We start from the raw sequence: 15,487 nt of genomic DNA on the forward strand, positions 1-15,487 counted from the left end.
ATTCCATTAACTGCCACACATTTAAATAGAAAATACCGTCACAGCCATATCCTATAAGAGAGTCTCCCGTCTGCTTTTTTGTTTGATTTTCTTTGTCTCTGAACCAGAATATTATGGTAGATAGAACTGAAATTAGATGTTTTATCTTGAGCCTGTTCCTTAGTTATGGTTTGTACATTGTAATGCCTTATACAGATGATTTTCCAGTTAGATTTAAGATGTACTGTACTTATCATTACTGACTAATTTTGTTAATACTCCTGATGAACAAATCAGATTCTGGATTTGAGTACTTGGATTGTTCTATCATTTAAACTGTTGTGAACATCTCTATTCTCATTGACCATTTTGCTTTGATGTACATAATGCTCTTTGCATTAAAAATTGCATAAAATGATCAATTTCTCTACTGTTATCACTAAGCACTTTTTTTTTAACTGAATGTTTCAGTGTCTCTCAACATAAGCAAGTATGTATTTGGCATATTCATAACTTATGACTGTGCCATCGAAGAAAAGCAGATCAAACTTCTGTGTAAAATGTAGATGATCAAATATCAGCTTTTTACAAAAGTCATTAAATGACCCAGAAATAACAGTTGGCATTAATTCATCTGAGTTAGACATTTCTTCTTACTGTCAAATGGAAATCAATATACTTTGTGAATATATTACTTGAAGAACTGTAATTGATTGTTACTGTCCAGTTCTTTTCCAAGATTTGCCTTATGATACTTATCCCAGTGCCCCTATTTTTCATAATACAGCTGCAAGAATGAGCTGTCTGTTACAGTATCATTTATCTTGGTTATTTGATTTGGTAAGATTGTTTTCACAGCTATCTTATACATTATCTCTCAAATATAACAAACTCTGTGTTGCAATATTCCATCATTAATTTTGAGACAGTGTTTTGTAGATGACAAAAAATTCACTGTTTAAATTTCAGTTTTGATAGATATATTACAAGAAAAAGATTTTAAGTACTTTTAGTCCTAATGAAAAACTTTTTAAAATTTTATATTTATTTATTACATTAATCTGTTTTAGAAATTGTGTAAACATAAATAAATAAAATATAAAAAATATTTTTAATGAATTATAATTTCAATTGTAACATGGAATAATTTTCTTTTTTTATTCTTTATATAAAAGATACATGGTGATACTCAATGAACAAAATAAACCCACCCCCTCATTAAAAATGAGAAAAAACTCAATTAAAAGCTATAAAAATAATAATATTTATATTTTTATTTTCGTGTGTAAAAAAAAGAGATATAAACTATATAACATATAAGGATATTATAAACTTTATTATAAATAATAATGTTTTTAATCTATTAAAAAAAGTCTTTTGTGATATATAAAGTCTAAATTGAGATATATAAAAGCAAGAGTTAAAGAGTTAGTACAAATAATGAAATTAAATATGCATAAACTAAAATGTGTAGGGAATCCATTAAAATTCTATCATAATAATAAACTCTGTCACACGTGTTCGGGAAACCTAAACATGTTTGAGCAATTTTGGGAGAATTTATAAAAGGTAGGTCGGTGAGTTTGTTTAACGGCAGATATATTTCAGAAATTTTTTAATGACTTTGTTTACGAGAGTATTAGAAGCAGTAGCATGTAGAAGTGGAAAATAATCAATGATTGTTTGAAAAGTGGTAAAATAAACAATGTGTAGGGCAGGTGTGGATGACATGTTTGTGGTTTCTCCACAATATTGTTCTATGTATTGCCAAACCTTTTATTTTATCAGTATGATATTTATAGGTGAATTTATCATTGACCATAATATCTAAGTCATTAAATATGCTTTAAACAACCTTTAAAGTCCAGTAACCAATTTTTTTACATTAAAAAATTTGATTACTGAACTCTAAAGGTTGTTTAAAGTATGTTTGTGATTCTTTCCACTATTGAGAAGAAGGTAATTTTAATCTAAGTCATTAACTACATTGACAAAAGTAAGAATATGGTCATAAATTTTGAACAAAAAAATCAGGATGGGATTCTATCTACGTTGTGTTTTAGGATGTTCGGATTATTATTTATAATTTTAATATCATTGGCATAAGTTGTTAGAGAAGCAAACTGTTTTAAGGTATTGTTGATATATGTGTGAGCTGCCGGGGAGGTTGGAAAAGCCTCTCCGATATGGCCACAGGTCGGTGACCTACTGTCTTGTCAAGGATGGCTTTTACGTTCTGTTACGCGTTACGCGAGTGGAGGAGAGTCAGAGGGGTCGACGATAAGACAATGTATAGTCGAGTAAAAACACCATTCTAAACAAAACAAGAGTTTATTTTACTGACTAACAAAAGAAAATTTACACAAAAATCCTTCAACTTCGCGGATGAGAGAGAGAGTTCACAATAATATTTCATACCTCTGAGATAATATCGTATGGATACTTCTGACTTAAATTTCTGAAAGGCGGTGCGAGGTGTGGCACAAGGTGGAGGAGGTCTGCAATGGGGAAGACTTCGATGTCCGACTTCGTCGTTATTCGTTCGATTGGCGACTCCTCCGATTGAAGAAGGAGGAGGCTTTTTATACGTTTTGCCGTGAGAAAAGTCGTCATGTGACCCATTGTCTTAGCAGGTGTGAGGTTAAAGGTGGTCCCGGGCTGCAATAAATCGTCGAAGTTGGACTTTAATCGTCAACATTAAGACTTGCAGACGACTGCTATTGTTAGATGGTCGAATGTTTACGTTAAAGGAGAGAGTTGTAACTTGATACTTAATATGTTTATATAAGGGAGATAGTTGATTTTGTTTTTCTGACGATGAGGTTTTTTTCTTTTTAAAGTGATAAATTTATTCAAAAGATGTTACAGTTGTGACAATTTAGAAGAAAGAAAAACAAATTGGTTTGCTCACGGGTCGGATCTCACATATGCTATGAGAAGTAACTTGCTTAAGATTGAGCTTTGTTGAATTCATGCAGCAAATGAGAAGTCGCAAAAGGAGTAGTTTCTGATTCATATTTTATAAGTATGTAATATGTAATAATTATTTAATCACAAAGTTGTTATTGTGTTGAGATCAAAGTTATTAGAAAATGAATGCTTTTCTGAAGAAGTTGAAATTTAAAATATGTATTTTTTTATTATTGTATTTATAATTTTTAAAATACATAATTTATAATGTAATTTTAAAATATTCAAAACTTCACATAAATAAATTAGAGATGCCACGAATATTTGGCTACTATTCGGCTACTTTTTTTAATATTCGGTATTCGGCCGAATGTTGCATACTATTTGGCCGAATACCGAATACCAAATCATGAAAAAAAAAAACGCACATATCACTCAAAAACGTATTTATTTTAATCACAAATTATTACATTTAATACTTAAAATCTATCAGTGGTAAGTTGTGATGAATGAAAGCAATTTTTTCAGCATTTGTTGATAGCAAACGATTGCACTTTTCCTTATAAACTATACCTGCTTTTGAAAATAGCCTCTCACTATATACACTACTGCCAGGAGAGGATAGATAAATCTTAGCAAATTCTGTCAGGCTTGGATACTGTTTTGCGTTTGCTGAACACCGCTTGTAAAGGTCTGCCGTTCGATCTAGGTGAACAGTTTTTCATATAAAGTGATACAAACAGTGATATTTTTTAGTAATAAGGACTATTAATAACACAATTTGATATAACAATGAACAAATAATGCATGTCGTGACACAATCTACTCACAAATAAAACAATTGCGCCTGCGGTGTCACTACCGCACCCCACTGCAATGAGACAGGTCGTAACCTGTCACCCGCGAAATGTACACATATTTTGCCAAATATTCAGCACTTCGGCCGAGAGCGTAGCCGAGTATTCGGTATTCGGCAAAATCACTATTCGTGGCATCACTAAAATAAATATTTAATTTATTATATTTTTAGATTTGAAACTGGATGTTGAAACTGCTAAAGAAGAATTAGAACAAGAAAGAATTAATTACGTTAAAAGAGAGGAAGAATTACAAAATCAGATTCATATATTGCAATTTCGTATGTGGGAAGAAAAACAGAAAGCAGAAAAAGAAAAGTTAGTTAAATTTTAAATTCAATTTTTTAAACCTTTTTGTTAAAAAGGAGATCTGGGTAGCATAACTGGTAATGCACATAGCAAGTGGGAGTTGCAAGTTTGAGACTCACTCTAGGCCAGTTCTTTTTTCAGAATTTTCTAAATTAATTATTAAATATTAATTTAATTATAACTATAATTATTAAATTTATCAAGAAATGATGCCTAATAGTGGCAGTGATGGAACATTTTGCTTTTAATATATACATAGATATATACAGTGGTGATATTCGAAATATTTAACAAAGATTCGCTAACAGAAACTTTTTCCTTAACAATTTTTTTTTTCTCAAATGGTGCATTAGCAACATTAGCGCAAAAACTGACTTTAAGATACCCATATAAATAAAAAAGATGCGTTCGCAAAATTAAGTCAGTTAAAATTTAACATTTTTTATGCCAGAACTATATTCTTTTTTTTTGATAAATAATAATAAAGAGTGTTCAAAATGGTTTATTTTGTACATATTTTATTACGACATGTGTTCCGCAGCCATCTTGTATTTTCTCGCGCGCGTGGGATTGTGGGATCTCTCTTATGCTGGGGTCGTATTCTGGTCACTGGCTTGTGAGAGACAAGCAACCGGCTTGTCTCTCACAAGCCGGTTGATGATTGGCTAATCCAAATTAGAGACCGTCTTGTGAGAGACCAGAGACGGTGACCAGAATATGGCCCCTGGATCTAGTTTCAAGAACTCTCTTGAGTCGACCACGATTGAACCTCGTTTCAATTGAGATTGAAACGATCGAGGGAGGTCGCACCAAGGCGAATGGGGTATAAGGCTCTAGTTTAGTAGTGTTACAGAGTATAATACGTATATTTTAATATAATATTTTTTAAAAGAAACAAAACCACTGAGAAATGTTACATGTGTTTAACAAGGTTTGGAAAACTTTGAAAATGTTAACAACGGGTTTGGCCGAACCTGTGCGAACCCGCTGAATATCACCACTGGATATATAAATATAGATATAGAGTACAGAATAGATATAGATAAAAGTGTTCAAAGCACAAGTAAGATTAGACTGTTGTTGTTTCAAACCAACCAAGCATAGGAATAGTCTGGAAAAATTGAAATGGTGTGAAACAGTCTTAAAAGATACATAAAATTATGTCCGGGAATTGAAAAAAAATGAGAAAAAATTTCATCGTCTGATAAGTTGATATAGTCAATAACCCAGCACTGCATCATTCCCAACGATGCCTGGTTAACAGAATGTCACTGTATTTTAATGTTACAACTATATGAGTAATATCCAACAGTGGGATATCTTGTCTTGAAAAAAGTTTAATCTCTAATAAATCTTGGACTTCTTTGGTTATTTTAGCATTGGAACATTATCCTATTAATAATCATAAAGCTTTTTTCTATCATCTTTATCTCAGCAAATCGCAATAGACAAATATTTAACATATTGTTGCATTTATCTTTGTTCATTATATTGTTTCTGTTATTTTTTATTTCAATATCAATGCCTTGTATTTTATTTTCAACCAAAGATATATTTGTGAGGGCATACACTATAATGTTATTGTTAATACATTTTTCTTGAATTGGATTTTTTTTAATACAAAAAACTGGTTTGCTAAAATACAGTAGTATTCAAATAAAGTATTAAATACTGTATGTGTTGATGCTAATATATCTGGACCAAATGTAAATTTAATGTGAACATATATTGCAAAACTAAAACTTAACGAAAAGAACTATTATTTTCTACAAAAATCATTATTTACTGTACTTTAATTTAAGGGACATTACATTGAATGTCAATGACTCTTTCCTCAATATATATTTAATTACATGTTTTTTAAAAATTTTTTAGTTTTTAACGATATGCATGTTTTATTTCAGAAAAGAGCAAGAAGAATTATTAAGAAAGTCTGAAATATCTGGAAATGAAGCAAAAGAAGAACTTCGTAGCATGATGGAGAAATTGGATAGAAATAATTTAGAATTTAATAAAGCCAAGATTATTCTTGAAAATGAAATAATTTTATTGAAGTAAGTGAATCTTTTTAATATTTTTATCTCTTTGATGTAATATCATATTTTCTTGATTTTAAAATGTACTTCATATTACTAATTTTTTACTAGACGTAAAGGTGTCTTATGTTCACAGTTTAAAATGATAATAGTCACTTTTGAACCATGTGATGCATAATTGTACAAATACCAAAAAATGGACCAATTAAGTTTGATTCACTTTTTAATATTTTCACTTACAAAATTGAAATAAAATGGAAAAATTACTTAACATCTAATTAATAAATAGTAGCATTATTATAGCTGAAAATAGTTTTCAATCATTTGGCATTAATCTAAAAAATGAGTTCATGAATGTTTGTTTATATAAGATGAAAAATATTTAAAAACTGATACTAACTAATTTCAATACATTTATTTACTACTGTTATAAAATTAAATATATATAATTATTACAAACATTTTAAATATTGTACTTCAAAAAATAATAAATCAGACATCATTTGATTTAATGTACAGCCCTGTTTGCAATGAATTTCGTTTACTAATAAAAACTTAAAATAATTTAGAGTACAATGCACAGTTGTTTATTTTTGTAACAAAAAGTAATTTATTAGGAATATAAGTGATCATACAAACATATCAGAAGCTCAGATTTTGAGAAAATAATTTGCTATTAAAATATATAATCTAATCTGCTGAGCCTTTACAATACATTTTTTTGAACTTTGTTCAATGTGTTAAGATTCTGAAATCATTATGGTGTGAGTAAAACTGGGAACAGTTTGGTGAAAACTGCTCACAGGGTCGTTGGATGGCTTTAAACAGCAGGGTCTTTAAATTGATCGAGTGGGGAGCACGGTGGGGAAGTTGATGAGATGTCTGGTTTCCAAGCAATAGACAGTCAGACAGGTTTTTAAACTCAACAAATAAAAGTTTAATAAAACTAGAAATCTAATACATGCATATCACAAAATTAGGTGAGTAAATGAGGATAACATACAATTATACAATGAAGTGGCTATTCTACCTTTTATGCCGCGAAGCTATTCTATTTTCTATGCTGTGAGGCTACCTACTTTCTCGGATGCGGAGAGAGAGTTTACAGTTTTCTAACAAAATACCTCAATTCTTTGTTGATCGTCGATAAGACGTCATTTTATTGTCTTGACGAGGATTCACTGTTGAAAGAATGGCGAGTGTCTTCTCTGGGGACTTCTTATTTCCTTTTTTGGGCGGACGTCCACTTTTATCGGAGCACTTATGACCAAACATTAATTCATTGGAACATTATGACAAATGCACAGAACTGTTGGTGACTCGCCCTTTTATGCGTTTAGCCTGGGAAAGTGGTCAGGTGATCGGCAGTTGTTTAGAACCAAAGGTTTCTTTTGCAGATGCGAGTTTGACAATGACTTTTGTTGATGTAATGCTTTCCTCTCCTTTCACAATTGGATGTTATCATTCAGCAACTGACTGTTAAAATTCTCATTCATTTGTTGATAGAGAACGTCATTCGATCCATATCTGGTGCAATAGTTTTCCTAACTATCGCGACAGATGTTATTTAAAAATTTTCTTATAAATGGATTTTAATATCCTTAAAATCCTGAATCTCACAATGGAATAACATCACATTTTTGCTTAATAAGAGTTACAAAGCATTGAGACATGGAAGATACAAACTTGTGTAGCAACTGCATTGGAATTTTTTCCTATTCTTCACTTAAATATGTATGTAATTGTTCTAACATGCAATGATGGCATGTTAGAACAATTACATACCATTGTTTTTTCAAAAATCTTCATACATTTTATATTGGAGACAGGCTTTGTTTTTCCTACCATTGTGCTGATGGACATTGTCTTGCTGGAAAATACAGGCTTGTCTTTAAAAAAGTTTGTTTTAATTTGTTTAGATGTTGCTGAAGGATTCAAACAAAGACTTCAGAGTTCACAGCATCGTTACTGAAATAAAATCTCCAATGCCCTTTGTACTCATGCCCCTCAAATCATTAGAGACTGTGGCTCTGGAATTGTCTTGAATAATATGCTGGACTATTAGCTTTATCTTTAATATGAATGATTTTCATGCTTATATTCCCATGTTTCATGGTTTGCATGAAATGTTGATTCATCCGACCATAGCATTTGTACACTTTAGAGTACAAATGTTGAGTTTTGGCCCAAGCTAAACATCTGCAATTGCAAGATTCATTTATGAGAAGTTTTCTGTCCTTGTTTTTCAGTCAAGAGCTGGCAATTCCTGAGTAAAAAAGAAGGGATTCAGGAATTGCTAGTTCAGGAATATTGCAGGTCCTCCTATACTGCCAGACTGATTGTCGACCTCGCCACATCCATTTCTTTTGTGAAGTCAGTTATGCTTTGTGCATCATCTCGATTGATCATCATCTTCAATTTGGGTGCAAATTCCACATTTCTTTTGCAATCAGAAAGCTTACCGTGAGATGTCCTGTCAGGAATCACATTCTCCTTGTTGTCAGACTCCCCGAACTTCTTGGCTATGCTGTAAGTTTGCATCTTCTTGTAGCCCAATCAAGCTGTGATTTGTAAGGGCAACTTTCTGGCACAAAGTGATTCCAGCATAGCAGTTCTTTGGTTGTATTTTTTCTACATATATGAGAAGGTCACAGTTGTTGACTTTTCAAAGCTTTTTTCTTGAGTAACTTGACATGCATATACTTTTGTTAACAATCTTACCTCCAAGACTACATAAGATTGTCCACAAAGATATTCCAGATTTACTTTGATAACCCTGTACACCAGGGATGGGCAGCCTGCAGCCCGCAGTAAAATTTTTTGCAGTCCACATAAAATATGAATAAATATATCAATTTCCCAGCTTAAGGAAGTATGCAGCAAAAATTCAAATGTTATTTTTTACAACTTATGTATGTGAATAGTTTTTCCACAATGAATTTAGTCAAAATTAAAACAAAAAACTGGCTAAGAGACACATCAAAACTAATTTAAAGCTAACAGTGACTAGTATTAAACCAAATATTTCCTATATATTAAGTTTACATCCATTCAAGAAGCTAAATTAAGTATACCTGTGCTAATTTATAATTATATATGAATAAGTAATTGTGATTTATCGACAATTTTTGCCCTTTTTTCTCTTGTATGTGGCCCACCTCAGTCCAAAAGTTTGGAAATGTGGCTTTTACATAGAAAAAAATTGCCCATCCCTGCTGTACACAATAAATATAACCTTCAAATTAATCATGCCTGAAAATGTAAAAGCTATTTTAGTGGTCTAACGAACTCTGACCAGTGCTCCGGAAGAGTTGTCATAAAATCACAAAGATTGCTAAGTAAGATGTGCATCATCTTCCAAATGAAATTTAATCAAAGATCTGTACAAGCCGGTAACAATTACATTTTTTTCTAAATAGGTTCAAAAGTAATTAACTCTATTACTTGCTTGACCTGTGAATGTCTTTTTGATGTTCAATTATGCAGATAGTCAGTTGTGGTTTCTATATAAGATTTATTTGCACCACCAGCACTTCTTAACGTAGGGATTTTATAAACTCAAGTATACTAAGAAAATGTAAGAAAAAAACTGGAGCCAGTTGCAAATATCAAAAAATATAATTTTTTCCTCTTTGCAGCAAAATGTTTATTAATGGAACAAGTTTGTTCCATTTTTCTGAGAAGAGAAAAAGGTTATATTTTTTATATCTGATAACTCAAGCATTACTAGATACATCAGTAAGTATGAAATAAATTCAAATAACAAAATATATAGAGTAATACCTCTGTTTTTGTTGATTTTTTTTGCGAAAAATTTGTCTCTGATTTTGTTGGTTGCCCATGTGACCTCACTGCTAATTTTGCGAAAACAAAGGGTGACTGTTGCGTTTTCATGTGGCATTGTTTCTCGTTGTATGAGCATTACCGTGCTCGTCTAGCCAAACAATGGGCATATTCAAAATCTCAGCGCACAACCCACACCTCTCAGCATCTCTGTTCATGACTTATGGTTGCTACAAGCGTCCTTTTTGGTGCTCAGTACACCAGAAAACAAGAAAGCAACCTACATGAGGCTGGTAAGAGCTCTATTTTGCATTGACAATTTTGAATTTAATTTATTTGTTGATGGATAAACCCTGAATAAATAAATATCCAGTTAGTACATTAATGGAATATTTTAATATATTAATGTATTTATGTAACACATCACATACAGCAATTTTTTTTTAGTTGTTAAAGTGTAATCTTAGGATTGTTTGAATTATTTAAAACTCCTATGAGAATTTAAAAAATTTTCATCCCTATTTCTCTTTTTGAAATATTCATTTTTCATTAAGCTGTTCTCATTAAATAAGTTCAAAAATAAATTTAACATAACATGGAACTCCACATTGTTTGCCATTTTTATTGTTTTTCTCTCCTGAAATTCCCAGCAGTCATGCTTGTAGTTTATAATTTGGGTTGTATCAGGTATCGGATTGTAATGTTGTTGTTTGTTAATTTATTTCATAAAAAAACTTACACCTTTAAAAATCCAGCAACAAATTTAATAAAAATTAAGAATGTTTCGATCAGATTCACTGATCTTCCTCAGTTACAAAACATAATGAAATAGAAGAATATATTTTTTATTTTTATTTTATTAATTTTACATGTACTTGTTATTTATTTATTTATTTGTGTATTTTATTATTGTTAACGTAATGTCCTTAAATTCAAATGCTTGTTTTTTAAAATTTATACTTACATTCTTTTAAATTTGTATTTACGTTCCTTTATTCTTCTATTCTGTTATGTTCTGTAACTGAGAAAGGTTAGTGAATCTGATCAAAAACATTTATTTTTATAAACTAAAAAAACCTCCAGTTATTTTTATGAGAATCCAAACTTTACCAAAAAATTCATCGTCGATGTCGTCCCACTTGCTCAACAATTGTTGTCCTCGGTTACCTGAGAAAATCACTTACACTTTCTCAATGGCAAAAGCAATGCATTCCTGTGATCTGCTGACCTCTTAGCCGAGAGATATTGTACTGATATCGAATTGGATGGCTGAAAAAGGCAGTCATTGCCAATTCCTCGAAAGAGTCAGTTGTCACCAGTTCCTTATCTTAAGTGCCTCAATATTCGGATATCTTGAATATATCATTTTATTATATGTTCTTATATCCTTCTACTATATCATCGGAACCCATCGTTTTAACACCTTTACGGATACGTTCAATCAAGCCTACGAACATTTCATCTACAGGGTACCCGAACTGTTATCCTGAACTTTCTTCCTTTCAACCAGAACACTCCAGATCAAGACAAAATCCTCAATAAGGTATTTATTACCACACGAACCTCATGTAAACTTTCTCTCTCCAGAATTGCGAAATTTGGCCTATTGAGACCTATTTTAGCTCGATTTATTATACTCACCATTGATAAATTGTATTTCATATACTCGTATATATATTTTCCTTTACAAATAAACGGTTGTTTTGTTAACCTAATTTCTGTGTGAGTCACTTCCTGCCTGCTAACACGCAGTCTCCATCCCGAATCCAATGGCCGCTTGCGGGACCAAATCAACACACTGTCTTGGCTTCCGTGTCAGTCCCGACAAGGCACTGAAGAGGTGACGACCCTCTGGTCACATTTTTGAATTTCATGGTTAATTTATCTCAAAAACTTGGCAGAATTAGAACTTGTACCAACCACTAAAACAATAAAACCAAAATAATGCAGAAAAATTTATTGCTAATATTAGAAATATGTTAAAAAGAATGTTGCCTTTTTGGATAATTTAGTCAGTCTTAAGAAAACGAAAATATGCCAAAGAGTTTCTAAAATATGGATTTTCATATAAGAGAACAAATGACAAACATTGATCATTTTGTATAATTTATAACAAAACTTTATCAAATTAGAACTTAAAACAAATTTGTCAAAAAATCTATTACATTTTTCAAAAGAAATGCAATGACCATCTCAAAATCGAATCATGATTTAGCAGGACTTGAATAAACTGCAAAACCATTCAAAATGACCAAATTCAGTAACTTTTTAATTTCATTTAATTTATCTTTTGTTACTTTTATGTTAGTTATTTTTTGAATAAAAATGTTAAACGAAGTTTATCAAATTTTTTGCATGTAAATTTGACATTAGGGTTGTGAAAATTTGTTAATGTTCAGATAGGTTGAAGGAAGAGTCTGGGAACCATCTATCTAAGATTTCCCTGAATATTGAAAAATCAATCACATCTGAAATATGCTTATTTTTAGTAATATACTTCTTGATTATTTTTCACAATGTAAACAAAATTCATTTTTACTCTGTTTGCAAATGAAAATATTAATAATTATTATCCAAATCAATAATTTCAATAATGCTGGTAAATAGTGTCTATAACTCATACAGACTAAATTTAATTAGACATTTGATCATAAGTCACAAAAACAAAATCAATACAAAATAGATTTACCAGCATGTGCATAGGCATTTATGAATTTTGTTATTCTTCAATGTGATATGATTTTCTTTTCCCTAGAAAGTTTAGAAAATTTTCTGGAAAATCCTAAACACATTTAAGAAATTTTATTTTCATATTGTTATAATGAACTATTGAATTTCTGATATATATTGTATGTTCATGTGCACATGTTACCAGAATTTATAATATATTATCAGAACATATTGGGTCGAATGGAAGGTTTTTGTGTCTTTGAAAGAAAGATTAAGACAATTTTTGAAAAAAAAAAATTTTATTTAGTCTACAATGTATTCTCAATTACCTTGTCTCAAGTTTATTTATTTCAACTGCATAAAAAGTTTTGGTTTGGATTCAAAAAATGACTCTACATCACATTTCACATCGTCAAAACTTTCATGAAGCTAGAAGCTTTCAAAGATATTGATAGTGAAATGAAACAAACAGAAGTTGCAAAGAAGTGTGGCTTTGCTTGGTCAATCCTAGCAGCATTTTTAAAGAAATAGAAGGAAATCGAGTGAAGTGTAGTGGGTAGGAACTTATATCCTTCTCAGAAACATCTGAAGATACCTAATTGTGATGATATTGAAAGTGCAACATTTCATTGGTTTATCGAGATGCGTACACAGAATGTTCCAATTACTGGACCAATGTTGTGCTGAAAAGCAACACGTTTCGGCCTGTGACCCGATGTCTTTTTTTGATTGACTGCACGGAAACAAAATCTGCACAGTTATCCAGTGCAGACATAGGATTGTCTTCGTTGCCTTCCAACATGAAGTAGCACTGTAGTCATTGATGAATTTTCTGGTATCACGGCTTGTTAGTGGCTTGGGCTCGGGCTCGGGAATGTCATCTTTGTCACTTTCTTGGTCTTCTGAGATCTTTTAATGTTTTGCCGTAATTTTCCAAGAAAAATACTGTGACAGCAGGGCTACTAAGCGGCATTTCGGGACCAATAGGCAAAGTAAATTATGCTTGCATTATAAGATTTGATTCTGTTCTCGAATGTTTTGTCCTAATATGTGGCATGTCGTACTAATTGACCGTGCTAATAACCTGAATCGACCGTGTATTATTTACCTGCCAATTATATCACTGCTATAACCACTAGATATGGGAATAATTCAGAGTTTTAAAATCAAGTACAGATTCCATTTGGTGCAGAGAGTGTTAATAAACATTGAAAGGAAGTTCACAAATCTCTATAACATAAATATAAAACAAGCATGTGAAATGATTGCCAGCTGCTGGTGAAATTTGCAACTTTTTACAATCAAAACCTGCTGGAAAGAAGCAAGACTTGTTTTCATTGAAGAGAATGTGACATACCAGTGAGTGAGAATGATGATTTTGTGTCAAATAGTGAGTCTGGTAACATGCCTCTGTTATCACAAAGTGGAGACCCCCAGAAATCACTCCAAAAATATACCAGTATTACAGGCAATAGCATAAGCATTTTCAAAGAAGAGTGTTACTGTTGATGAGGAGTTATATTTATTTACAGACTGCAGAGATGAGATAATTCTGGCATAGTTAGGATCTGACGTGGAAGAGGAAGAATCAGTTCTTTGTAAGCTCCCAATGTCCCCTATGGCAACCACAATTCCCGGAATTAGAAACAAATAATTGGCTGCTCTTGATGTAATTGATTTTATTATTTGTAAACCATAGATTGCAAAAAATGATTGCAAAGCAAAATAACAGAATTGTTTTAGAACATCATAAAGTTCGAAACAGTATAATAATTTCCTGGTTAATAAATAATACAGAACCAATCAGAGAACATTATTTAAATTATAGTAATTAATATTTAAACTAATCTTTACTTTCTTAATGATCTTTTTCTTAAATTTCAAGATCTCACAAAGCATTAACCCTGGCATGGCTCTCACAGGAGCCTGGTATGAAGATGATCAGCTTGTATTTTTTGCTTTGCTTGGATTTTCATGGGAATATTGAGTTCAATTTAATTGGAATATTTAGTTCTTGACATATTTTAATTAATATTCTCGGTTAAGTCCCTCGCCTCACACCACTAAGGTTTCGGGCTTTGCCAATAATACTGGTCTGGGGGCCCAGCTGTAGGATGTGGAAGCCATGAACCATAGTATAACAATACTATTTTTCCTGTTCCCACAATATCATTGTAGTGAGGTTCGACTGTATTATCATTATTTTTCTGATGAAATGATTTTAATCTGAATTTTATTAACAAGAACCTTCTGAATTAGAACACTCATTTTTGCTTTTAGAACAAAACTGGAAGATGCCAAGCAAGAATTACGTAGTGCTGAAGAAGTTTCAAATTACGTTGTAGCTTTACAGAAAGAGCTTTCTTCTCTTAAACAAGAAAAACTAGATTCTAAAAAGAAATTGAATGAAACACAAGAACAGCTTCAAAAGCAGATTAAGATTACAAATGATTTAAAGCATGAAATAGAGGTTAGTATTAGAGACATTTTGTTTAATATCTTTACAAAACAATTTTCTGTCATAATTATTGTAGAATCTGTTTAGATTACAAGTATGGTGTAGTTCAAGATTCGCCTAAGTTTCTTATGAGCATTTAGTGCAAAACTAACAAATTAATGTATTCTGTATCAGTTTTACATTGAAGATGATTAAGAAACATAATTATTTTTAAGTTAAAATTATTTTGTGATCAAAAAGTTCTAGGAATGGATCAAAAAATTAAAGTACATTGGGATATAAAGAAATTTAATATTTTTTCAAAATAATAATTTAAGCTTCTATGTATTTTCTCCAATGATTTTTCTAATTTAGAAAATATTTAGAAAAAACTGCTTCTTTTGGAGCTGACAAAATTTTCTTTGATTCATCTCCTATTTTACTTTTATTGAATTTTTTAGTCTTTTTTTTTTAAATTTGATTAAAGAAAGATGATGATAGATGCT

At 31.2% G+C, this 15,487-nt stretch overlaps 1 protein-coding gene across 1 annotated transcript; it reads left to right on the forward strand.

Moving 5' to 3' along the window:
* Positions 1 to 3,407: 3,407 nt before the first annotated feature.
* LOC111631541 (GRB10-interacting GYF protein 2-like) lies at positions 3,408 to 15,104 on the forward strand. The gene is made up of 3 exons (XM_023375801.1): positions 3,408 to 4,064; positions 5,960 to 6,109; positions 14,825 to 15,104. Exons 1-3 carry the CDS (start codon positions 4,030 to 4,032, stop codon positions 15,087 to 15,089), a joined length of 450 nt encoding a protein of 149 aa, XP_023231569.1. The 5' UTR covers positions 3,408 to 4,029; the 3' UTR covers positions 15,090 to 15,104.
* Positions 15,105 to 15,487: the final 383 nt, after the last annotated feature.

This window comes from Centruroides sculpturatus, unplaced genomic scaffold (genome assembly GCF_000671375.1).
Source record: "Centruroides sculpturatus isolate CEXI.00-Female unplaced genomic scaffold, Cexi_2.0 scaffold412, whole genome shotgun sequence".
In the NCBI taxonomy this organism is placed as follows: domain Eukaryota; kingdom Metazoa; phylum Arthropoda; class Arachnida; order Scorpiones; family Buthidae; genus Centruroides; species Centruroides sculpturatus.

Excerpts from the sequence above, each read along its gene's own strand:
- LOC111631541 (XM_023375801.1), top strand. The coding sequence starts at position 4,030 with ATGTGGGAAGAAAAACAGAAAGCAGAAAAAGAAAA. Across the intron at positions 4,065-5,959 it reads CAGAAAGCAGAAAAAGAAAA|AAAAGAGCAAGAAGAATTAT; the intron begins GTTAGTTAAATT and ends GTTTTATTTCAG. Across the intron at positions 6,110-14,824 it reads AATGAAATAATTTTATTGAA|AACAAAACTGGAAGATGCCA; the intron begins GTAAGTGAATCT and ends TTTTGCTTTTAG.